This window comes from Jaculus jaculus, chromosome 1, assembly GCF_020740685.1.
Source record: "Jaculus jaculus isolate mJacJac1 chromosome 1, mJacJac1.mat.Y.cur, whole genome shotgun sequence".
In the NCBI taxonomy this organism is placed as follows: domain Eukaryota; kingdom Metazoa; phylum Chordata; class Mammalia; order Rodentia; family Dipodidae; genus Jaculus; species Jaculus jaculus.
In genome coordinates, this window is record NC_059102.1 from 319748326 (window position 1) to 319773478 (window position 25153).

A 25153-nucleotide genomic window follows, 5' to 3' on the forward strand; every position below is an offset into this window, starting at 1 on the left:
TGCTCAAGGTCACACAGCTAATATAGGTGAAAGAACTATAAGCTACTCTCTGGACTTATTCTTAAGTCATAAAATCTGCTCACCACTTCTTGTGTAGGAGGAACCTGGGCTTGTACTTTGCAGAAGAACCACTGTGCTTTCCTACTCATTAACTTGAACAAATTATGTGTGATTTAATTTTCTAAAATCAAACAATTGTGTAATAATGGCCAATTGGGAGGCACACCAGGAGGCTAGTGTCTAATTGATTCCACATAAATGCATCTTTTCAACATTCAGTTGCTTGGTCTCATTAATTATTTCATCGGGCTCCTTACGATAAATTCAGAAAGAACGGAATGCTTTTACCCAATGGGTTAGGTAGCCACATTTCCTGACTTTTTCTGAAGAGTCTTGATTTCACAAATTCCCATCATTTTTTCTCATAAATTAGCAATCAAGATGTCCTGTGAATTTCAGTATTCCATTGGCTAAACTCATCATCCTGGCAAAGGAAATAAAACCCCCTTCATGACCCTTTCGTTACACTGCAGGATTTCATTGTACTATAGGACTTGGTTCCTGTGACGCTGTAGGCCTCACTGGCCCTCACCACAGGGTACAGTCCCTTCAGCACAGAAGAAAGCCAACACCAAGTGTGATGGTTTGGTCTCCAATATATTCAAGATTTTACTAAAGTCTGTAATTTAGGTCAGCAGTCACGTGGCTGGAGGAGGTGTCACTGAGGGTGGGTCCTGGGGTCCAGCTCTAAGGTGTGGGGTAGATTCGGAATTGCAGTCTAAAGGTATGCAAAGTTCCTAAGTGTGCTTGCTTGTGGTGCTGGTGTGGCTTTTGGGGTTTGACTTGTGGCTTTTTTCCTCTCAGCCTGGGCCTGTAAAAACAGGCCATCTTCTTCTGCCCTTATGGAACTTCCCCTGGATCTGTAAGCTCAAACAAATATCCCTTCCTCCATCACTGCCTGATTTGGAAGTTCACCTCCGTGACCTGAAGCTGCTATGTGCTACACAAAGGGATGAACAACCTCAGAGAGTCGTAGGAAGGACAAATGGGGGCTGGGCGTTGGACTGGGAATCAGAACAGCCACACTTTGGAGGCAGATACCTAATGCATTTTTAATCGGGATATCTAGTTCTGGGCAATTTATTTTAAAAGCCCAAATTCATCATTTCTGTTAACAACAACCATCACTCACTCTTACACACCTCGCTTCTCATCTAAAGGAAGCATAGACCTCAGGCGCCATGTTGATTTGTGTGTCTTTGCTGCTGAGCTGGGCCTGCCTGCCAGGAGCAATGGTTTCCTTGTAGACCTTGCTGATGGCTGTGTTGTAGAAGACAGGCTGCTTTTTGGTTCCACCTCTCATTTATCTGTGTGCTGCTTATGGTCCCCTTGAGCACTTTTCAGGCCCTGTTAGTTTAGAAATAACTGTCATGTTTGACTATTCTTCCTCAAATAAAAATCGCGTCCTTAAAAGAGAATTATAGGGGCCTGGGAATGTAGCTCCACTGGCAAAGTGCTTGCCTAGCTTGCATAATGCCCGGGGTGCCATGTTAGTCTCCAAATGAGCCACAAATGATGGCACATTTCTCTAACTCCAGCACTTGGGAGGTAGAAACAGGAAAATGAGATGTTCAAGGTCATCCTTGTTGATGTAGTAAGTTCAAGGCCAGCCTGGCATACATGAGACCTTGGCAAAAAAAAAAAATAAAGAAAAACCCAGACAGGAGAAATATATACAAACACACATCCATATAAATACTGTGGTCCTGAACAATGTTTGTTCTCATACCTCTGTGTGAATGATAGTATTTGATCCCTGTGGTGGTTTGATTCAGGTGTCCCCCATAAACTTAGGTGTTCTGAATGCTAGGTTCCCCGCTAATGGAGATTTGGGAATTAGCACCTCTTGGAGTCAGTGTATTGTTGGGGGCGGGCTTATAGGTGTTATAGCCAGTTTCCCCATACCAGTCTCCTGGTGCTATGGTCCACTTGATGTTGGCCAGGGGGTGATGTCCACCCTCTGCTCATGCCATTGTTTTCCCCTGCCATCATGGAGCTTTTCCCTCAAGCCTGTAAGCCAAAATAAACCTCTTTTTTCCCCCCCTACAAGCTGCTCTTGGTTGGCTGATTTCCACTAGCAATGTGAACCTGACTACAACAATCCCCAAACATCATCTTCAAGAATACTTATATTGGGGCTGGAGAGATGGCTTAGTAGTTAAGGTACATGCCTGTGAAGCCTAAGGACCCAGGTTCGATTCTCCAGGTCCCACGCAAGCCAGATGCACATGGTGGCAAATGCATCTGGAGTTCGTTTGCAGTGGCTGGAGGCCCTGGTGCGCCATTCTCACTCACTCTCTATCTCCTTTTCTTTGTCTGTGATAAATAAGTATATCTTCAAAAAGGGACTTTAAAAATAAAAGAATATTTATATTGGTTTGGTTAGGTAATTACAGTCTGACTTTTTTCCCTAGCGTGTGTGTGTGTGTGTGTGTGTGTGTGTGTGTGTGTGTGTGTGTACACCAAACCAATAAAGTTACCAGGCTATATTCATAAGGTCTTGCTAAAAACAAAAAAGTTATTCATAGGTCCAAAGACTGGTTGTTCAAAATCTGTAATGTTGAATACAGTCTTGAATTTCCTTTTTTATTAGGAAGATAAAAACAGGAAATACAAACCACCTTAGTGCTCTGACAGCACTCTCTTTGTGGGGAAGGAGTAAAATTAGCTGGATCCTGGGTCTATATGTGAAGGAACTGAAATCAATATAGCATAGAGATCCTTATACCTCCAAGCTGACTTCCACACTACTCACAATAGCCAAAATGTGCAACCAGCGTAAATGCTTTCCAATTGATGAGTAGATGAATAAACTGTGCTACAGAATGTTATAATAGTCATATATGTGACACACATATACATGTGTATATGTATATATGTATGCATAGATTTGCACTTTATTCAGTCAGGGAATGAAATTATGTCATTTGAATAAAAATGCGTAAAACTGGAGACCACTGTGTTAAATGAAATAAGCCAAACTAAAAAAGATAAAGATAAACTTTTTGTCATATGCAGAATATATATGCCCATACATATCTACATATATAGATGTATATATTTCATATATATCTATGAAAGAAGAAGAGAGGCGATGAGTGGGGAGGAAGAGTCTAAATGAAGAGGAATTGGGAGAACAAGCGAGAGGCAATGAGGGGAGAAATCTGAACCTCATATGTTTTCTCTCACATGTAGAATCTAGATTTATATGTGCACACACACACACACACACACACACACACACGCATGACATCGTTTCAGTTATCTTCATAGTTCTGGGACAAGAAGCAGCAGATGGGAAGAAAGGATTCATTACAGTCTCGAGGGGAAGCTCCTGAGGGTGGGGAAAGGATGGCATGAGCAGCCCAGACATCACACCTGCCACAGCAGGTGGAAAACGATAGCAGGAAAGCGAGCCGAGTTCTGGCGAGGGGGACCTGGCTATGTCACCCCAAAGCCCACACCCTGCAACACACCTCCTCCAGGAGTCTCCACCTCCCAAATTGCCACCAATTGGAGACCAAGCATTCAGAATACACACATTTATAGGAGACACCTAACTGAAGCCACCACAGACATGGAATCGGAAGAGATACTATTTGTGGAGAGGAAGGGGATCAGGAAGAGGGTGGGGGTAGTGAGCAAGATACAATGATAGATATGTATGAAAATGCCATACTGAACGAAACCAATTATTTTATATACCAACTAAAATTTTAATTTCAAAAAGAGTTTAAACTCCACCTTGGTGGCCTGAAGAAAACAGGAAGTGGGTCCTGAACTGCATTTGAGGAGCCCTGTTGGCAGTGAACCTGTTTCCTCTGTCCATTCCTGATCACTGCACATTTGTCCCCTGCACAGTGAAAGGGAGGACGAAAGGGAGCCAGGACCCTATGACAGGATCTTTGGATGCTCAAGAGATGTGATATTTAGGTAGGTGTGCCCTATTGTGCACGCTGCTTTGGGATGGGGGACGAAAAATCCAAGCATTGTGATGCCCTCCATAATGCATACTTGGGCTTTTTTGTTTTGTTTTGTTTTCTTCTTCTTTTTTTTTTTTTTTTTCCATGTGCCATACCTGGTTCCAGGGGCAAACTTCAAGGAACAAGAGTTTATCTCACACCTGAAGGTCTAAAGGGGAAGGTCAACTGAAAAGCAAAGAAGTCTTCAGATGTTCTAGATCATGCCCATCTGAAAGGAAAGTTACCAAGTCACCCACTTAGAGGTTCCAGCTTATCTACGAAGCCACCTGCAGCCGTGGCCCCACTGATATGAAGCAGCTCACTGATCTCCAGAGATAACCAAACTGCCAAACACCCCTTTCTTGCCTTGGCTCCCAGAATTCCCTTGAACTCTCAAATGGATTTACTGGAAATTTTGGGGAATGTCCAGGCATCTCCAAATCTAGACTGACAATAGAATCCTGGAAGCCAATCATGGTTTGGGACAAGGTCAATAGCACATTAGTGGGAAAATCAAAAACACTCAACAAAGGTCATTTTGTGGCTGAAGAGAAAAATTCACATCCCCAAGGAAAAGCGATAGGTGAAAAGGCACAACTTCTTATTGTGGGCTTGACTCAGGGTGCGAACAGGTGGGAAAGAGCTGCTGACAACCTTAGTTCACTCAGCTGGCCTGGGCCCAGCCCACAGCACACCACACGGCTCCCTGTGCTAAAGCTTGCATCTCCTGTGGCATTCAATAACTGGTGCTGGTCTTGCTTAGGGTTGAAGCAAGACCACTTGAACTGTCGCATGACCACGGTCATTGTTTCCAAATCCACTGCTGACAAACCCTGCCATTGCCAAACTGGCGTGCTGCTCTTCTGTCCCTCCCTGACCCTGATGCTTGCTTTAATGAGCAGACTGTGGCAAAAACAGTGCTCTGTGAGTCCAGGCTTGCAGTTTCACTTTCACCCTCTTGGGATGTAGCTGCTCCGGATAAATGTAGGGCTAGATTGTTGAGTATTGATAGATGTCCACATGGCGGGGATGGAGCCCGGCCAGCCCTCCTACAGTCTAGCCCCAGACACTGGTCCCTCAACCCTGCATGTTTGCAGTGCACAGTGGGTCACATAAATAAGCTTTAAAGCACACGTGTTTCCAAATCAAGGGAAGCCAAGATAGGAATTCAGGACCAGTGCCGATGAAGAGATCCTGAACCTTGAGCCTTTCACATCGTGGATCTGTTGTAGGTGGGCAGACATTAGGCTTGAAGGTCACTGAAGAATGGACCCCACCTCCTGTTTCCATGGTAACATTAGAAAGGAAAACATCTCAATTGCTCCCCAATAAGATTAAAAATACCACATAAAGGGGAAGAGCCATGTCCTCCTAACAGAGGAACAAAGTATTCTGATCCTGGGTGGAGCCTGTCAATCACTTACCTGGTCAAAAGAACACCCCTCACCTTCAGGCATGGGGGTAATGGTTACCCCTGTAATGAGACAATGTACTTAAACCGCAGAAGCTCCTCGCCTGTTGTAGTTCCTCACAGATCCTTGGGTAGCCTGCCTGACTCTCAGTTCTAAATCAAAAAGCCTAACTCTTCCTTTCTTCCCATTCTTTCTCTCCTTGGATTCCGGCTGGACTCCTGCGCACACTGGTCCTGGCGCTGAAGAGCTTTTCAACCTTTTTCTCTGTAAATCTCCTCTGTGCCTGCTTGTGTCTCATCACCTCTGGGCTGAATGTTTCATGGTCACAAGGCAAAGAACTTGACAGCATGAAAATCTGCAATGGATTCAATCACATCTTAGGGGATAAATAACTGCGTTATACATGGAGAAGCTAGATGACTTGCCGTGGGGAGAGAATGGGCTGTGCTATGCCATTTCGAAAGACGAAGACCAACACCTCTTCCCAGCACTGTCCATGGATGCTCCACCTTTTATTTAGTTACTGTCTTTCTGTACATGTGGGTGGTATACAGGAATGGGTGCATGTGAGCTTGCAGTGGCACGGACATGCGTTTGTGGGCGCACATGCACATACGTGCACATGTATGTAAGGTAGAGGCCAGAGGTGGACGCTGGGTGTGTTTTCCCATTGCTCTCCACCTTAGTTTCTGAGACAGGGTCTCTCCCAGAAACCCAGAGCTCTGAGATTCAGCTAGTGTAGCTAGTCAGCTTGCCCAGAGAAGCCTTGTGTCTGCCTCCCAGGCACCAGGATTATAGGCAGGCCCTGGCATTTATGTGTGTGCCCAACAACCCAAACTCAGGTCCTCAGCTTGCATGGCAAGAGATTTACTAAGTAATCCATCTCCTCAGTCCTGTTTTCTTCCAACTTCTTCAACCAATGAAATGCTGTGGAGGCAACACTGTAGAGTACCAGGACCTAGGGCTTACTTTTTTGCCCTTACATTCTTATTAATGCTGTTATCAAGTCTTTAATTTTAGTCCTTCATTGGATTGGAAGTAGCATCTCATTGTAGTTTTAATTTGAAGTTTCTTTTTCTTCATGGTTTCTGACTTTTTAAAATTTATTTTTATTTTGCTTTTTCCAGGTAGGGTCTTGCTCTAGCCCAGGCTGACCTGGAATTCATTATGTAGTCTCAGGGTGGCCTCAAATTCACAGCAATCCTCCTACCTGTGCCTCCAGAATGCTGGGATTAAATGCATGCACCATGCACCCAGATTTTTTTTTTTCAGTTAATATGGTCATTCTCAGTCCCTCCTTTTCTTTCTTTCTTTTCTTCTTTTTTAAAGAAAAACCCTTTTATTGAACACTTCTATAAATATAAACAATTTACCAGGACTTAGGTTTTAACAAGCTTCTATGATTCTGTTTTTCCTCTTAAAGGATCTAACTGTCATGTTTTAGAGATATATGGAGAGAGATCCAGCTACCCCAGTTGAGATGCCAGCTATGTGTGATCCATCTTGGATCCTCTGGCCTCAGATACTCCATCCCCAATCACTACATGCTGTGTGTCCTCATTAACACACTGCTCCAAACCATGAGTGAGTAAACATTATGTTCTCTCTTTTCTAAACCACTGAGTTTAGGGCTGATATATCATGTAACAATAAATACCTATGGTGGGTTGAAAGTGAAATGTCTCCCATAGCCTTGTGTGTTTCAAATAACTGGTCCCCACCTACTGGCAATTTGGGAACACTTATGGCCTTCGGGACATGGAGCCTTGCTAGCAGAGGTATCCTGCAGGGCAGACTTGGGGGTGTTACAGCTCAGCTGCCCCTAGCCAGAGCCGGCTGGCTCAACCTGCTTCTTTCCTACTATGATATGAGGGTGTGAGCTTGCTTCCTGATGGTGCCATACTTCCCACCATGATGAAATTTCCCCTCCAAACTATAAGATGAAATACCCTCCACCCCGCCCCATCAATGGCTTCTGTTCAGGTGTTTTGTCCCTGCGATGAGACAGTAGCTACAACCAACCCGAAAACCTGCTTAAAGGAAGGGGAAATGTGCAGGACATATCAGTAAACTTTAGTACACTTTCAGCACCGTTTTAGTAAGTTTACTGTCTTTCTGAAGTATTACAGCTGCATTTTTGTTTTTATCCATTTTCTAACAACCGTTATCTTTAAAATAATTAAAACATGACCCCACAGTGATTACCAGTACCCCCACTGAGGAGGGCTCTCAGTGGAACAGGGGTGGGAGGGGTCAGGAGAGGATAACCTGAAGGGGATACCACCATAGAACAAATTAGTATTATGTCATGTATTCAATTTCATAATAAAATATATTATAAAACAGTAAGACTAGCCAAGCATAGTGTCATATGCCTTTAATCCCAGCACTTGGAAGGCAGAGGTAGGAGGATCACCACGAGTTTGAGGCCACCCTGAGACTAATAGTGAATTCCATGTCAGCCTGGGCTAGAGTGAGACCCTACCTCAAAAAACCAAAATAAAAACAACCAAAAAAAAAACAGTAGTCCTAGTGTAAGTGCATAATAGATTTCAAAGCATCAGTAAGTGCCAATCATGGGCTTACTGCCAATACCTTTGGTATTCAAAGTCACCAAACTGATTTGACTTTTGATTTATATAGGACATTAAGTGTAGGCCAGTGATCACATTCTTGGATAGGATAGCTCCATGCAAACCTTCAAGGCTAAACAAATATAAAAAAGGACATTAAAAATGAATGGGTTATTTTTTATTTCTAGAGTACCTAGTTCAGAAATAATTTCTCTTTCTTATTCACTTAAATATAAGAGAATCAATAAAATGCAGCTATATAGGAAGTATGACTGTACTATTTTTAAAAGTTTATGAAAGTAGGAGAGAGACCTCTTGGGAAGAAGAGAGGGTTCAATGAGAGGAGGGAGATAAGAGAAGGTGATGAGGGCAAATATAAGCAAAAGTCATATGTACATGCCTAAAATTTTCAAAATATTTTAAAATATTTTCAACAAGATGCAAAAATGGTCTATGCCACCATCACCCAGTCACAGTCACTTCTGTCTCTCCACTGGTCCAGAACCCCTGGCTATGAATCTGTCACCTCTATAACTCTGCCAAACTGACACTTATCATATAAATGCAGCTGTATAATAGTTACCACTTGGCATTGACTTCTACACTCATAAAGGCTTTATTTTAAAATAAATATTTTTTGAGTGCCAACAGAAAACAAAAAGTTGGCTCTGATGCCAGAAGGTGAATTGTATAACACCCAATACGCACCTCAGCAGACAGTTCGGAATTAAATGTCCAGGCATGTGCACTGAACGAAGCAGAGAGCTAGGTTATGCTGCTAAAAGGTGCCATAACAGGCATGGAGTCCCTAGAGTTGAGCAGTGTGGTCGTGTTGCATTGAGAGCCTGTTGTAGGACAAGGCAGAATATGGTTTTGCCCTCAAAAACCCGAGTGCTAGTGGGAGCTGAGTGACATATGCTCACCAATGGTATATCTCTGTATCTATGTAAACGAAGTGATGCTCTTGTACTCTGGGTGAAAGTGGAATTTGAGAAACAAGCTGAGCTGGCCCTGCAGAAGATCAGAATACCAAGGAGTGTAAAATAAGCAAAATCATCACACACGTAGGGGTGTAGCTTACCTGACATGCTGATGGATGAGTGTGGTTGAGATCCCAATGGGAAGACACTATGTCAACAGACTTTTTGGCCATGTTGAGTAAATTCATCCAGCCTTGGAAAAGTGATAAGTGAAATGGTGCATTTTCTGAATAGTTAAGGCCTTCAGGAATATTTTCCACCAGGGCAATTCTTAGAAAAGATTTTGAAAAAAAAAAAAAAAAACACAAAAGCTAGTCAAATTTGAAGCCATTGATTTTTCTTGACACATGCATACAGAAATATTAATCTTTCTGAACATATATTTTCTACAAAATTTATGTTTTTCTACCAAAGGCTTCTTATATTTCTTCCACCCTAATCTATCATTCTGTTTATGCTCTGTTTTTCTATAGTTAGCACTCATATTTCAGAAAAATAATAGTATATGTCCTTAACATTGAGTTTCAAGCTAACCTTGAAAAAAAAATCAGGGGGCTGGAGGGATGGCTTAGTGGTTAAGGCGCATGCCTGCGAAGCCTAAGGACCCTGATTTGATTCTCCAGCTCCCATGTAAGCCTGATGGACATGGTAACATGTGTGTCTGGAGTTCGTTTGCAGTGGCTAGAGGCCCTGGTGCACCCATTCTCTCACCCTCTTTTGTCTCTAATAAATAAATAAAAATAAAATCTTTTTTTTTTAAAGTAAAAAATATCAGGGCTTCCTATACAAGCATTTCCTTCTAGTAACATATCCTTAGCCTTTCACCTGCAACAATGGAGTTGTTATATAAGATACTACCCTAAAAACTACTGGAAACCATAAGTTAAGATTTTGTATCACTAGTTTCTAGTTAAATTTTAGATACATATTGGACTTCAATAAATGCAATTACTATTGCCTAACACTTCTATTAATGATTCTAAGCCTAAGAGGAAAAGCAATAAAAAGATTAAAATTATAAAACTGCCTTGACTAAAGTCAGAGGGCTTTATTAAAGTCTGAGACAAGGAATGCATAAAATAATGGCAATAATCAAGCATTAGATAAAACACACTCAACTAAATATCCTAGTAAGCTTTCTCTTTCTGCCCTTTTAAGACAGTGAAAAGATGCTTATGTGACTAACTCTCCTTGATACTGCACTTAAGTCTACTCTTTATCTCTTCAAATTTAAGTAACATATAAGTTCTTAATGAAAGAGTGATTATTTTTCCAGTTTACTAAATGCATACTCTCCTCCAATGGAGACATCCCAAGCATGGATGAAGTGCTTCCAAGACAGGAATATGTTTTATTCATAGTTCAATGACAGGAGACAGATGTACAGGGAGGGGCTGGAGTATAGATAAATAGCAGATCATATACCTAATATGTATATTAGAGCCATGGATTTGATTCCTAGTCTCTCTCTCTCTAACCCCTAATAACAAAACCCCCAAACCAATAAATATTTACAAAATAAATTTCAGCTTTTAATACAGAATTTAGATTTTTTTATTTTATTTTTTTGGTTTTTCAAGTTAGGGTCTCACTCTGGCTCAGGATGACCTGAAATTCACTCTGTAGTCTCAGGGTTGCCTCGAACTCTTGGCAATCCTCCTACCTCTGCCTCCCGAGCGCTGGGATTAAAGGCGTGTGCCACCACTCCTGGCTCCAGAAATTCTTAATAAAGTTATTAACTGGTACTCTTGAGATTTCATTTAGCCAACTTAAAAAATAAGAAAACAATATTGCTAATAACATGTTCTGCATAATGGATGAATCTAGACTATTGCAGCCAGGATGAGATTGGGTATGCAGCTCAGAGACAGCCACAATGTTTGGTACAATTACCCCTCTTCCACTCATAAACCTGGTGTTTATTGATCTTTTATAAGGAAAGTAAAAGCGAATCATGATATGTAATACACAAGTGCCCATGGCAAGTCTCCCTAGTGCTAAGGAATTTGCACTCTAGTGAGAGAGCCTTGGTCATGTGTGTGGCTCACCTAGGATGTGGACTCTGCTTAGTGGTGTTGTGAGAGTAGGAAGTTTATTTAGAGGGTAAGTGGAACATGAGCAGGAAGGGAAAAATAATTGTAATTGAGAATATTTGGAATTTGAGGAAGCTGGACAGAAGACAAGTCTTTGATGTAGGATGTCTTACACATAAGCTTAAGACTTCCTTGGGATAAGAAAAGTTTGATGTGCATCTGGACATTTACGACTTGGTGAGCTAAGGAATGCGTGATGTAGTAGAGTGAGTGAGGAGCTTACAGGGTGGAGAAAACTGTGGCATCCATAGAGTCAACATATGGAGGCTGTGAACCACGTGGAAAAATCTGGACCTGATTCTCATGCAATGTTTCAGGTGAGTAACTCTGGTGTCATACTTGTATGTGGCTACACAGTCAAGAAGGAAAATAGAGGAGGACAAGTCAGTAGAGGCAGTAGGAACAGTTCTGGAAAGAACCCGCATGGCCATTTTAGAAACCAAATGTTGAGGATGTACTGTCACTATGTGTGTGAGGAACCAGTAATGCAGAATTGGACAAAGACTGTCAGGGTTTCGGCACAGACAACACCCTGTCTCTGAACAAGCTCTAGGACCACCACCAATGTTCTTGCACAGAGTCCTTCCTTCTTCTCCAAGCCATTTTCTATGCCCAGCTGGATTAATGTTTTTATCTTTTGTTTTTTCGAGGTAGGGTTTCACTCTAGCCTAGGCTGACCTAGAATTCACTCTGTAGTCTCAGGGTGGCCTCGAGCTCATGGCAATCCTCCTACCTCTGCCTCCCGAGTGCCGAGCTTTGGATTAATATTTTTAAAGGGTGAATTGATGCGCTTTACCTAATTTGAGCTTGTGCTGTGTTCCATCTCCCACTGGAGGGTGCTGCGGTTCTGCACCCACACCAACAAGAGCGGCGCTTGTTTTCCTCTCTGGCAGACCACTCTGCAGCTTCATGGGACTCAAAGGTCTTCTCTGAGGCTTGTGACCACACTTGGCATCTTTTTTTTCCTTCCCTGATTCTCTGTCTGATCTCTAGCATTTCAAGTGCACTTCCCCAAGCCCATTTCCTATACTAGCCATTTAGTTATCTATCAATAAGCCTTCAAAGTTTCAATTTAAACATCACCTGCTTTAATAGCCTTCCCTATGCCACAATGTAGGTGAAATTTCCTTACTGCCAGCACCTGCAGTAGCCTGTTCTCCCCTTTACCTCCTACACAAACTCAAAGCCACTTGTCCACAATTGGTTTCCTTAATATATAGTGTATATGAAGGAAAAAACTCCCTTCATTGATCCAGGTCTGTAATCCCACTGCCTAGCATATTTCACACAAAGTGCTCCAAGGAAAGTGTGCTGGATTTTATTAGAATGTGAACTGGGAAAACGCTGATAAGTTCTGCCAAAGATGACAAGGAAGAGCTGGGGAGATGGCTCAATGGGCAAAGAGCTGCTATGCAAGCAGTAAGACCCAGAAGCCAAAGAAAGCCAGATGTATTAGCATGCATCCAATCATACCTATGGCAACATGGGAGCTGGAGATGGAGAGTACCCAAGAGCTTGTGCGCCAGCCAGCCTGGCATATGCTGTGGCAAATAAGAGACCCTGCCTTAAGATGGAAGATGAGGACCAAAGTTGGCCACTGACTTCCACACACACACATGTACTCACACATGAACACACACACACACACACACACACACACACACACACACACACACACACTATAGAAAGATTATAAATTGGGATTGGGAGAGGCTGTCAATGTCAAGAAGATGAAGAGCAAACCATCTTGATAAGACACTACAGAAGGATGTGAAGATTCAGAAGGGACCATGAAGGATGGAAGACAAGACAGACTCAGGAGAAAGCACTGCTAGGGAAGTCAAGGTGAGACAAGGTTAAATTTTATCTACTCTAAAACCTTCCAAGGCCTCAGACTGAAGCTGAGGCTAGATGTTGTAATTCTAACCACATGTAAAAATAAAGCCCAATTATCCGTTAACAAATGCTAGACATAGCAGGACTAAGTGATTTCAGACAATCAGCAGTTTCAGGCTCCCCTACAAACACTGCATATATTTAGAAACCATCCAACAGATGACAAAGGATCTCCCTAACAAATCAAAACACAATAGATGCTAAACAAATAGAACTAGTTTAATCTTACTTTGGTATAAAACACATACTGAGAAAGGCAGGAAACTCAGGATGCCCAGATAAGCTAAGTAGGTGAAATAAAGGAGATAGAATAATTGTTCAGCTGCAGATTGCTCCACAATCTTTTATCACACTTTCCCCTTGGGGCTTCTGTGGGGAATACAAATGAATCACAATTCCTAGTTTCCTTTGGAAATTTTCATTTACCTTGGAGCTACAGTTAGAATTTATGGCTTATCTATGAACTTGATTTTATCCTCTTTATTTTCTTTCATCTCAAATTACAATTCAGCATCCCTTTCATTTATAAAAATAGGAAATAACTAACAGGGAATATTAGCAGAATCTGTGGCTTGCACACCATTAGAAATTTTAGGGTTGTGTTTTTTTTTTAATTTCCTCCAAGAAGAGGACATCACCCACATCAGTCTTCAGGACCTGAGGCTAAGGACTCCCTGTAGTGAATGGACTATCACTGTTTACAAAGCACTGTGTGTCTAAGGTGGTCTGGTGATTTTGCTCAGTCTTCTTGCTGAAATCCTTCAGCCTTCTGAAGATCATGGCTGGTGTCTATGAGTGTGGGAAGAATTATTAGTTTATACTTTAACAATATGGGACCTTAGTTGGCAGGGTCAATGGAGGAAAAAGTAGGCACCAATTCACTAACAGTGGGCCACTGCATTCTGTAAACTTCCTAGAGGCAGTTGGCTTGAATTCTCAGCACAAAGCACTGTCTTGACAACACGGACACCTTAGGTTACTTCTAAAGACAGGGAAGCAAGGATACTCAACCTACAGCTTTAGGAGACAAAAACTGGATCATTTTTGAAATCTCTCATCCAGTTAGTGTCCACTTTGCTCAAAAGATGAAACTAATTGTGCCCAAAATGTTAACAACTATATTTAATTCTCTGAAACCATCAATTTCAACAAAACTACAAATAAGTTACATTTGAAAAAAATAAATGATTTTGTGACATCACATCTACCACAATCATACAAACTGGCTATGTCCCAGAAGCAAGGCACACCCTCAGTTGTTAAATTGTACCAGCACCCCAACTTTGATGGCCCATGCAATGCAGGTTTAAGGACAATGGGTTACACATCTGAAAAACAACTGGGTACACAAAGTTGAAAGTGTGCTATGCAGAAGCGACCACCCCTAGTTTAACTGGTAAAGCTTAAACCCTGCACATGTGCTAAAGAGGACACAGACAAGAAAAATGAAAGAAGCACTGTAACAGCAAAATAAGGAAGAAAAGCAGGAAGCAGAGGAGGAGAAGCATGATTGCCAGTAGAATGCAGAAGAGAACAAGAGAAGAAAAGAGGAGGGAATATGATCAACATATGTTTCATCTATGTAGGAAGATGTCACATTGAAGCTCATTTGTTTGTACAATAAATACCCTACATCAGTTCAAAATCAATCTAGATGACCTTCACAAACAAAATAGCACACATACACATGTATACATGCACACACATGTGTGCATACACATACGCATGTGCACACACATGTATGCAAGAATGCATGCACACATGCACAAAGCTGGACACAGAAAAACCATTGATGGCATGTAAAATTCTAAAACAAATTGTATATTGTTTAATTATATATACATCTGTAACAGAAGTATGAAGACATGCATAAGGATGTCTGAATTGTGTGTACTTTAGTGTTTTATATTTTAGCGCTTATGGGTTAATTGATGCTACACTATTTGTAATTTTTTTCATGAATTATTTATAAAATCTTTTATTGGTTTGATTAAGAAAAGGCATTTTTATTTTATTCATAGTGTTATTAGGATATATTTGGAAGGTATTTGAAAAATAAATAGTAACATTCAAGTTTTGTTATAAAAATGAAAACAAGACAACACAATAAGAAGTATGGAGCAAAACAGCTTCCACCGTGTATAGTAGTGCATAATTAATAGTGTATAATAGTGTATAATAGTGCATAATAGTGCATAATAGTGAGAACCGATGCCAAAAACCCAGGGGCTTCCTGCAAACAGGAACAAATGTCACACTACCTCAGAACAGTAAAAGCACTGCTTCCTAAAGAACTCCCACTAAGGCAAGCATGTGGGATGCCAGTTCTCCTGACTTTTGTGCTTCTTAAGGTTTCATGCCCACCCAAATGACTTTTTAGCTTGAAATGTGATCCTATCTGTCTTTGGCTTTGGAACTGGTTCTTATAATGAGCCAAATATTTTTATTTATTTGAGAGAAAAGAGAAAGAGAGAGAGAAAGGAAGGAAGAACTTGGGCATACCAGGGCCCTTTGCTACTGCAAAGGAACTCCATACACATGTGTCACTTAGTGCCTCTGGCTTCCCCTGGGTACTGGGGAATTGAACCTATGCCAGCAGGCTTTGCAAGCAAGCACCTTTAACTGCTGAGCCATCTCTCTAGCCCTAATAAAAATGCTTTAAATTTAATAAAAGATGCAGGTGTGTTGGCTCCACGCCTATTATATCAGTTAGCCACTCCTCATCGGGACACAATACCTGACAGGAAGCATGTAGAAAAAGAATGAGTTTATTTTAGCTCACAGTTTTGAGGGGAAGTCTATTGCGATAGGTAAAGCAGGACAGGAGCAGACAGCTGGTCACATCATCACATTAACAGAGAGGAAGTAGAGCGTGATGAATCCAGAATTCTCAGCTACCTTCCTCCTTTTGATATGGACCACGAGCACAGTCCATGGGATGGTGCCACATAGTTATTAGCATGGGTCCTAGCATCTCAATCAATCTAATCTAGAAAATCCCTCGAAGACATAATTAGAGATTTGTTTCCTTGGTGATTCTAAATCTTGTCAAGTTGACAACCAGCACATCTGTAATCCTAATTAATGTTCAGGAAGCTGAGACAGGAGGATTGTAAGTTTGAGGCCAGATATATGTATAGATAGATAGATAGATAGATAGATACCACCATCTCAAAAACACAAGAAGGAAAAGGAGAGACACACTTCAAAAGGAGAAAGCTTTTCATATGGTGAAAGTTGTTGTTGACAACTACTAAATCGTCATCACTGTTTGGAAATTGGTAATGACTAGATCGTTATTTCATGAGTATAAAGTGATACATTTCCATATCATAAATATGATAACTTTATTTCCCTTATCACCCTTATCGCCTTTGCATTTTATGTTATGAATATGATGATACTATTCCAGAACCCTCCTCAGACTTCACTGGATTGCCACAGGGTCCACAGTGTAAGAGTTAAATTCTCCTTAGGGGGTTACATCATCTCATTTCATTTTCTTCTATTTCACAGAGTTTTATATTTCCTTAGTGATTTAAGTCTTGGCAGTGGATAAGGTTATGAAGAGAAACTTTCAAGAGAATTGGGTCAAAGCCAAATACGGGAAATATCTACTCATTTCTGGTTGGTGGAGAAATGGGACAACTCAAGAAGACAGCGAAGAGATTGCTGGAAAGAAGAAGAGGAAGTAAAATACCTTGGAAACCAAGGAAAACAAAATTTATTTTTAGTATTATTTGGCTTTTAGCATATATCAAAATTAATCATGAATTTATAGTACAAACAAAAATAGAGAATCACTAAAAACCTGGAGACCCTGAATCCTGACTGGTTCAGTAATGGATTCATGGGGACATGACCCAGAACAATGCCCTCCTTATCTTTTCCCTTGGGGATGCTCATGTCACCTGAAGATCTCACTGGCTCCTTCTGTGACATTCCCTTTGCTGACTAAACCCTGTAAGAAAGGGTCCCCAGAAATCAACTTCTAAATGACTTATTGCTTAGACCTATCACTTTATTTCCTATAACAACCAACAGCTGGCTACTCTCCAGGGACCCTATCTAATTAGTATACTTGTAGAACTCATTTACATGTCATTACAGGCCCTGCTATACTCTTACTTGCCCTGCTAAGAAAGAAAGAAGTAGGCAGATCTCATTAAAATTCACCTTTGGGCAAATCCCAGGATGCCCCCTAACCGGCTCCAGGAGAACGTGGCCAGAGGCCACGGTGCTTTCAGACACCAGGAGAGAGATGAGTGTGCTAGGACAGAACACAGCTCACATCTTCTTATGACTTTGTTTATGGTACTTTAAAATAAGGCACAAATAAATGATTTGAACTGTGAACCCAGAGAGATGGGTGGAATAGATATAGGAAAAATCCATTTATCTTAAGAGATTTTTTTTTGAGATTTTAAAAATAGAATTGTATTAATAGTATGCATTTATTCTCCAAACTTAATGTGATCATTAAAATTTTTGCTTCAATCAAAAAATTATAATTCCTCTCTCATAATGAGAGACCAAATATAACCATTTTAAGTAAAAAAAAAAAAAAAAAAAAAAAGGCCCAGTCCTGACTTAGATAGAGAACTAGCCGGCCAATGTGCTGACCTTTTGCTTCTGTAAACTTTGCTTGCTTAATTGCTGCCTTTCCCCCTAAAGTTTCTGAGGAATCTCCACTTCAAGGACAATGGAGATGACGTCATCTGCCTGGAGTGCCCCTAGCTCCTGCCCCCAACTTTTCCCGCTGAAACCCCAAGCCAATCAGAACTGTTTAAATCAACCAATCATGTATCTATCCCCTACTTCTTTGTTCAAATTCCTATATGAACCCCTTCCCCCAAAAGAAAGGGGCTCTCTCCCTCACTACTGCTGTGCTGGACTGTGGGGACGGAGCCCAGGCCTAGGCTTGCAATAAAGAAACCTGTTGCTTTTGCATTTGAGTGTCTCGGCTTCTGGGGCAGTTCTCTGGGTGACTCCTGGGTGACGGGGGACTTGGCTCCTGGTCAGGGGTCTTGGCGCAACAATAAGCTATAAAAACAACCTTCCGCGGTTGCTAGGTATAAAGGGAACTCTGAGTGTCAGTGTGAGTTTTTAGTTTTCTCGAGACAAGAGCTCAATATGTTGCCCAAGATGGCACTGAAATTTCCATCCTCCTGTCCGATGTTCCAGAGAGCATGCCTCAATGCCTAGATCAAAAGGTGATTAAAAAAAATAACCAAAAGAATGTCACAACAAAAATGTGACATTAATATGATATTGTTATCTAATATTTAAATTTTCTCAAATATCCTAATAATATCCTTTGTCTCCTTTTAAAAATTTTTGTTGTGATTTTAGAATCCAGGATCCAGTGCATGTTCCTTCCGTGGGTTTACTTGTCATGTCTTTGATGGTATTGGCCCGGCGAGAATTCCCCAGCCTTTTAAATAGTACAATCAATGATACCGGTAATTTACAACCTCAGTTGTTTTGTTGGATGGCGCTGAATTTAACTTTGTTTAGGTTTAGGACACACTGCATGGGCCAGGTGAACATTACAGGGTCTCTTATCAGGTTGTTCCACTATTTGGTGATGTTACCTTTGACCTTATGAGTATGGAGGCATCTGTCAGGTTTCTTCATTTAAGCAATGCTTTCCTCCTTCTATAGTTAAGTGTTTGTACACAGAGAGCTTTAAGTGGTATAAATGTCCTGTCCTGTAACATTACTCAGTAACTTCATATCCTACCATTATGATTCTACATTGAAATTATTTTTTATTATGCTGGTACAAATTGGTGATTTTCTCTCTCTCTCTTTTCTTTTTTCTTTCTTTCTTTTTTTTTTTTTTTGTTTTGTTTTCCAAGGTAAGGTCTCACTCTCACTCTAGCTCAGGCCCACCTGGAATTCACTATAGACTATATAGTCTCAGGGTGGCCTCGAACTCTCGGCGATCCTCCTACCTCTGCCTCCCCAGTGCTGGAATTAAAGGCGCGCTCCACCACGTCTGGCTGATTTTTCTGTCTCTTATTGTGAACTAGTTGGCAATTATATCCATTACTTTCTCATTGCTGGGACGAAATACTTGACCCGAAACACCTTGTGGAAGGAAAGGGTTTGTCTGCGTTCACAGCGGCCTGGGGAGCTGCATGATGGCGGGGGAGGCGCCGCGGGCCAGGGCAAGAAGCCCACGCACACCTCACGGAGCCAGGAAGCGGAGGGAAAGAACCGACAGGAAAGAAACTTGAGGACAACAGGCTTGTCTTGTTCGGAAAAGTCGCACGTACTTTGAGAACAAAACGATGGCTTTTAAAAATCAGAAATGTGAACACGGTGGCCCAGCTGGAGCGAGCGCTGCTGCGGCCCCTTGCCTGAGGACTGCCACCACTTGAGAGACAATTTTAGTGGCTTGTGTTCCACAGCCACCAGGCGTGACCAGCATCATCTGGCAGGACATGTGCCATCCCAGAGGTTTAAAATAGTCCTAAATGTGCCTCTTCACAGTGTGAAAGTGGCTTACGTTTCCCAGAGTTGACGCACGAAGGGAGATGGGACAATCTTGTAATTACTGAATTTTGTTGAATAAGTCAATTCTACAAATTGATTGACTTTCAGACCTCCTGTAGTGGGAAGCATGTAACCTAACATGAGCATACTGCTCTTATGCACTGGATGAATTTCTACCCACCTCACAGAATTTAAACTACTAAGGCTAAGTGTGAATGTACTGCCAATGTTTTAAAATCCAGCACTATTTTATTATTCCCTCTAACAAAACAACTAAGAAAAAATAACTTCAAATGGCCTTGTGGAAATCAATTACATTTTGCATGTGTGTCTAGAACGTGTGGTGTGCATGTGTGTGTGGTATGGCGCATGTATGGTCCATGCACATGTGTGTGCGGATGTCTGCTCCGTGTGACACGTGTACACATGGAGGCCAGAGGATCATGTCAGGTGTCATCTGGATTAATTTTCGGATTTATTTCCCTGAGGCCAAGGATCTCACTGAGCCCACAGCTATAGTTTTTGCTAATTCCAGAAATGCTTCTCCCTCTGCTTCCAGCAGGACTGGAGTTACAGGCATTTGTGGCCGCACACAGACAGCTGTTTTCATGGGTGCTGGGGAACTGAACTCAGTGTTATCCAGGATCTCTCAGGCCCTCCTGCTCGCACAGCAAGTGTTCTTACCCACTGAAGCATCTCTGCAGGCCCACAACAAATTTCTTTCTTTTTAAAAAGGTTTTTTATTGACAACCTCTCTACATATAGAGCCTATGCTACGACCATAATCCCCTCCCACAGCCCTTCCTTATATCAGCTCCACTGAGTCCTTTATTCTTTCCAACTAGTCTCTTTTCTATTTTGATGTTATAATTCCAAATCAAATTTCTTTATTAAATGTTTCTATAAAATAAACACCTTGGGCTGGAGAGATGGCTTAGCGGTTAAGCGCTTGCCTGTGAAGCTAAGAACCCTGGTTCGAGGCTCGGTTCCCCAGGTCCCACGTTAGCCAGATGCACAAGGGGGCACACGCGTCTGGAGTTCGTTTGCAGAGGCTGGAAGCCCTGGCGTGCCCATTCTCTCTGTCCCTCTATCTGTCTCTCTCTCTGTGTCTGTCGCTCTCAAATAAATAAATTAAAAAAAAAAAACCTTTTTAAAGTATTTTAATATTTACTTTTTATTTTATTTATTTGAGAGAGAGAGAAAAATAGAAAGAGAGAGAATGAATGAGCACACCAGGACCTTCAGCTGCTGCAAACAAACTCCAGATGCGTGCGCCACCTTGTGCATCTGGTTTATGTGGGTCCTGGGGAATGGGACCTCGGTCCTTAGGCATTGCAGGCAAATATCTTAACCACTAAGCCATCTCTCCAGCCCAAAATAAATAGCTTTTAAAAACAATAAAATTGTTTTAAAATTGTGATTTAAACCAATTGTTATATTTTTGGAGATATAGAAGAAAACTTCTTTATATATGTAAGAACCATTGCATCTATAGGTTAAATACATTCAAATACTGCAGTGGTTCAGCAACTCCTGGCTGCTGTGTGCTAGAATCCTCTGGCTTGGATCAACAATTATTAGCATTTGCTATTTTCTTTTTTCTTAAGTCTTTATTGATTTATTTGACAGAGAAAAGGAAGGAAAGAGAGAATAGGAGAGACAGTGGGCATGCCAAGGCCTCCTGCCACTCAAAGGAATTTCAGATGTATGTGCCACTCAGTTCATCTGACTTTATGAGGGTACTAGGGAATTGAACCCAGGCCATCAGACTTTATAAGCATGTGCCTTTATCCACTGAGCCATTGCTCCTGGCCTAGCATTTGACATTTTATGCCACTGAAATATTCTATACATATACATTCTTAAACATATCTATGTTCTACGTTTATATCTCAAAGCATGTAGGATGATTCATTACTACACATTTCCTTTATTCATTCATCTGGAAGAAGATAAGACCTCAGGAGAGAGAGCCACTTCCCCTTCTCTTTTGGGTTGTCTGAAATCCTTAGCTGCTAGAGGTAGCACGGGCGTTCCTGAGTGAATGGGGCAGAGGAATGACTCCAAGCAGCAGAGGGATAGAGGAGAAAATCTCCGTGCTTGGATGGGGGAGAAGTCCTGGGATCTCACAAGCAGCAAAAGGGCCCCACCAGCATGTACCAGGCCAGCCTAGATGATGGCACACTCTCGCAAGCTGGGCTCAGGGAGGCGAGACCCTAGGTCCAGAGGATCTAACTCTGTGGGTGCCTGGACTGAAGGGACACGAGTCCATGTAATGGGCTCTAGTAAGATTCAGAAACCAGAAGAGCCTCCACTGATTGCTGCTGGGCCAGGTTCCAGAGTTTTGTAGAGCTTTGGGCAGTCAGAGCTGGGACTGAATTCCACAAATCATCCTCCTGGAACCTCAGTAAGGGTTCAGAGTCCAATGTAGAGAAATTTTGGGCTGATTTTTAAAATGCTTGGCATTTTCGGACAAATATTTTGAGAGCTGATGTTCATAGCCACAATACAAATATGGTTCTTGGTAGGTAGGTAAGGTGATCTTGACCCTCTGTCCCTATGCGCCAGACTCCTAATCTCTGATCAAGGGATGCCTTGTCATACCTAAAAGACACCCCTTGGCTTCAGCCAGCTCATTCGAACAGGTGTTGGAGGCCAAGCTGTGATGGTCTGGAAGCAAGGCATAATCTTTAGCCAGTGTTATTATTTTTAAAACATAAACTATGCCTACCTGCCTATACCAAGTGATTTTGCTCTTAAGACGAAGAAATGAGCACAAAAAATCTATAATTTATTAAGAGAGGGTATCTCACTAAGCTGCCCAGGTTGGCTCTGGATTCTTGGGCTCCAATGATCCTTCTGCCAACACCTCCTGGGTAGCTGGGACTATAGGTGCCTGTCACTGTGCCCAGTGTAATTCACGCTCTCCTGCCAGGTAAACAGACTTGCCGCCAGGCAGCATACAGAAAACTCATGACTAAAACCTGTCACACTGAAAAGGGAGTGGGAGTTTGCTTGGTTTGGGGTTTTTGACATAGAATCTTACTATGTAGTCCAGGCTGGCCTCCAACTCTCAGCCCCCTGCCTTAGCCTCCTGAGGAGGGATTAACTGGTGTCACCACACCTGGTGGGAACATGAATGTTTGAAAACACATGTACATACTTATGCACGTAATTTTTAAATATTTTCTAAATTTCTGCTAATTTTACTTGTGTGTGCGTGCAGGTGCAGGCATGTGTAAAGTGGTCGGAGGACAAGCTTTGGCCGGGTCCTCACCTGCCCACCTCATCGGAGACAGGGTTTCTGGATCCACGATGTGCAGCTGTTGTCTGCTGCACTCATCAAAGCTCCTGAGTAATTCTGGCTCTGCCTCCCATCTCTCCTGTGAGCCCTGGCATCCCCACACAGGGATTGCAGAAGCCTACCATGGTTTCTGGGGTTCTACGTGGAGAAGACGCACGTGGGCATCAAAGTCGGGCACTCCAGCTTGAGCAGCCTGCACTCTGGCCCATGGAGCCCTCTCCCCAACCACTACACAGACCTTCCTTTTAGGTCCAGACTTAAAGCAGGAAATTCAGGTAAATCATAGACCATCCCAAGAAACCCTTAATATGACATCAACATGCCAACTCCCTTTTCAGGAAGTGGTATTTTTCCATAAATTTTTGATAGAGAAATTTCACAAAGCTTCCCAGAGGATGGATCAAAGGCTCTCAGAGCTGTGTGTCTTGAGCTGAGCTGCCATTTGCTCTTGTCTAATTAACAGTTTATAGTTCAAAGCTTCATTCCAAGGCTTGTTTGTTTCTGGTGAGAGATTTAAAAGGCACTGGAAGAGAAGCCTCCAGGTACCGCTGGTCTAGTTTCGGAATATTAAGTTGGATCCTTCTGTGCTGTTCTTGATTTGAGCAGCCTCTAGTCTGCGTAACTGGTGGGAATGTGTCAGTGGATGCCACCTCTCGACTTGGGAGAGGGCAAATGAGCAGAATCCTGCTCATTAGAAAGCACATGGAGAAAGCACATGAGTGCCCAAAGAACTGTATGTTTTTAACCAGCAAAATGACAATGATGAGGATGGTCTCCGCTTGAGTTTGTGCATGGGCCAGCTTCATGAGCACATTACTTTGTGAAACTTTTTCCTTTCTCTTTATTTAATGGATACATTAGAACATAAAAACTGTACATATTAATAGGGTACCAGGTGGTTTTGGTGCATGTATAAATAGTGCTATGCTTAAATCAGACTAAACATTATCTCCTTAAACATTTGTCTTTTCTTTATGGCAAATACATTTAATTTTTTGTTTGTTTGTTTTGTTTTTGAGGTAGGGTTTCACTCTAGCTCAGGCTGTCCTGGAATTGTTTATGTAGTCTCAGAGTGGCCTTGAACTCACGACAATTCCTCTACCTCTGCCTCCCAATTGCTGGGATTAAAGGCGTGTGCCACCACTCCCAGCTTACATTTAAAATTTTTCTTCCAGCCTCATGAAAAATGCAGTAGATAAGTATTCACCACGGTGACCCAACTGTACATCAGTGCACTAGAACTTCCTCCTCCTGCTTCACTGTAATTCAGCCCTAGACCAGCACTCCATTCCTTACTTCCCCAGCTCTCCAGTCCTACGAAGTTCACCTTTGGAGATTACACATAAGAATGAGGTCAGGTGACACTTGTCTGTCTGTGCCTGGCTTGCTTCACTTCACAGAATAATCTCCAGTTATATCCATGTTGTTGCAAAGGATAGGATTCCATCCTTCCTCTGACTGAATAATATCCTGTGGTGTATGCTACCACATCTTTATTATCCATGCATCAGCTGATGGACACTTACGTTGTTTCCATTTCTTGGCTATTGCAAATATTGCCAAAACAAACAAAAGATAAATAAAATAAATTACTGATACCGATTCCATGTCCTTTGAATATGTGCTGCAGTGGGATCACTGGATCATATGATGCTCAGTTTTCAATTACCAAAATGAAGACAGCAAGACCTAGGTAATAGTGTAATGGAATTGGACCAAAGCCTCAAGTAAGTAGCAGAACCAGCTGTCAAATCTTGTTCTGTCTAACACCAAACCTACCCTGCTTTATACCTCACCCTTTAAAGTTTGTTGTTTGTGTGCATGTGATCATGTTAAAATATGCAATCCCTGGTTGGGATTGACTAAGGACAGCAGTGTGGGCATGAACACAGTGAACATCTATGCCAGCCTGTCCTTTGTTTTCCTTTGCTATGTAATAAAACATGTTTATTACCTCGATCAATAATTGTCTATACTCCATTACTATATTGATGAATTTTTAATCCTGCAAGTACCACATTAATTAGCTAATTTTAGCTGCAATTTTCTTTAACAGCTGTTATCAATCCTTCAATGGACTGTTCAGTGCTCCAATGAGTATAATTTTTCTACTTAATGTCTCAATGGATTTCAGTGCATTTTAAAACTTATGAACCCTATTATACAATATGATAGTTATTAGGTACTATACACACAAGAAAAATTAACATTCATGGGCTTTCTATGACGTTTCCAATAAATATGTAAATATTTTAAATAATGAGCAGTAAGCCTTTCATTCATATTCACATTATAATTAACTTTTTAATTTAAGTAGCATCCTAGAAGGTATAAATTTAGGCTCCTAATTTACTTCCAATCACCTTCTAATT

General features: G+C 41.7%; 1 protein-coding gene across 1 annotated transcript in view; it reads right to left on the reverse strand.

The window, feature by feature from the left end:
• Pld5 (phospholipase D family member 5) overlaps positions 1-25153 on the reverse strand; it is a 369604-nt gene that overhangs the window by 143319 nt on the left and 201132 nt on the right. The window contains exon 3 of the mRNA XM_004653274.3: positions 9089-9257. Within this exon, the coding sequence (XP_004653331.1) occupies positions 9089-9257 (169 nt within the window). The remainder of the gene's footprint in view (positions 1-9088; positions 9258-25153) is intronic.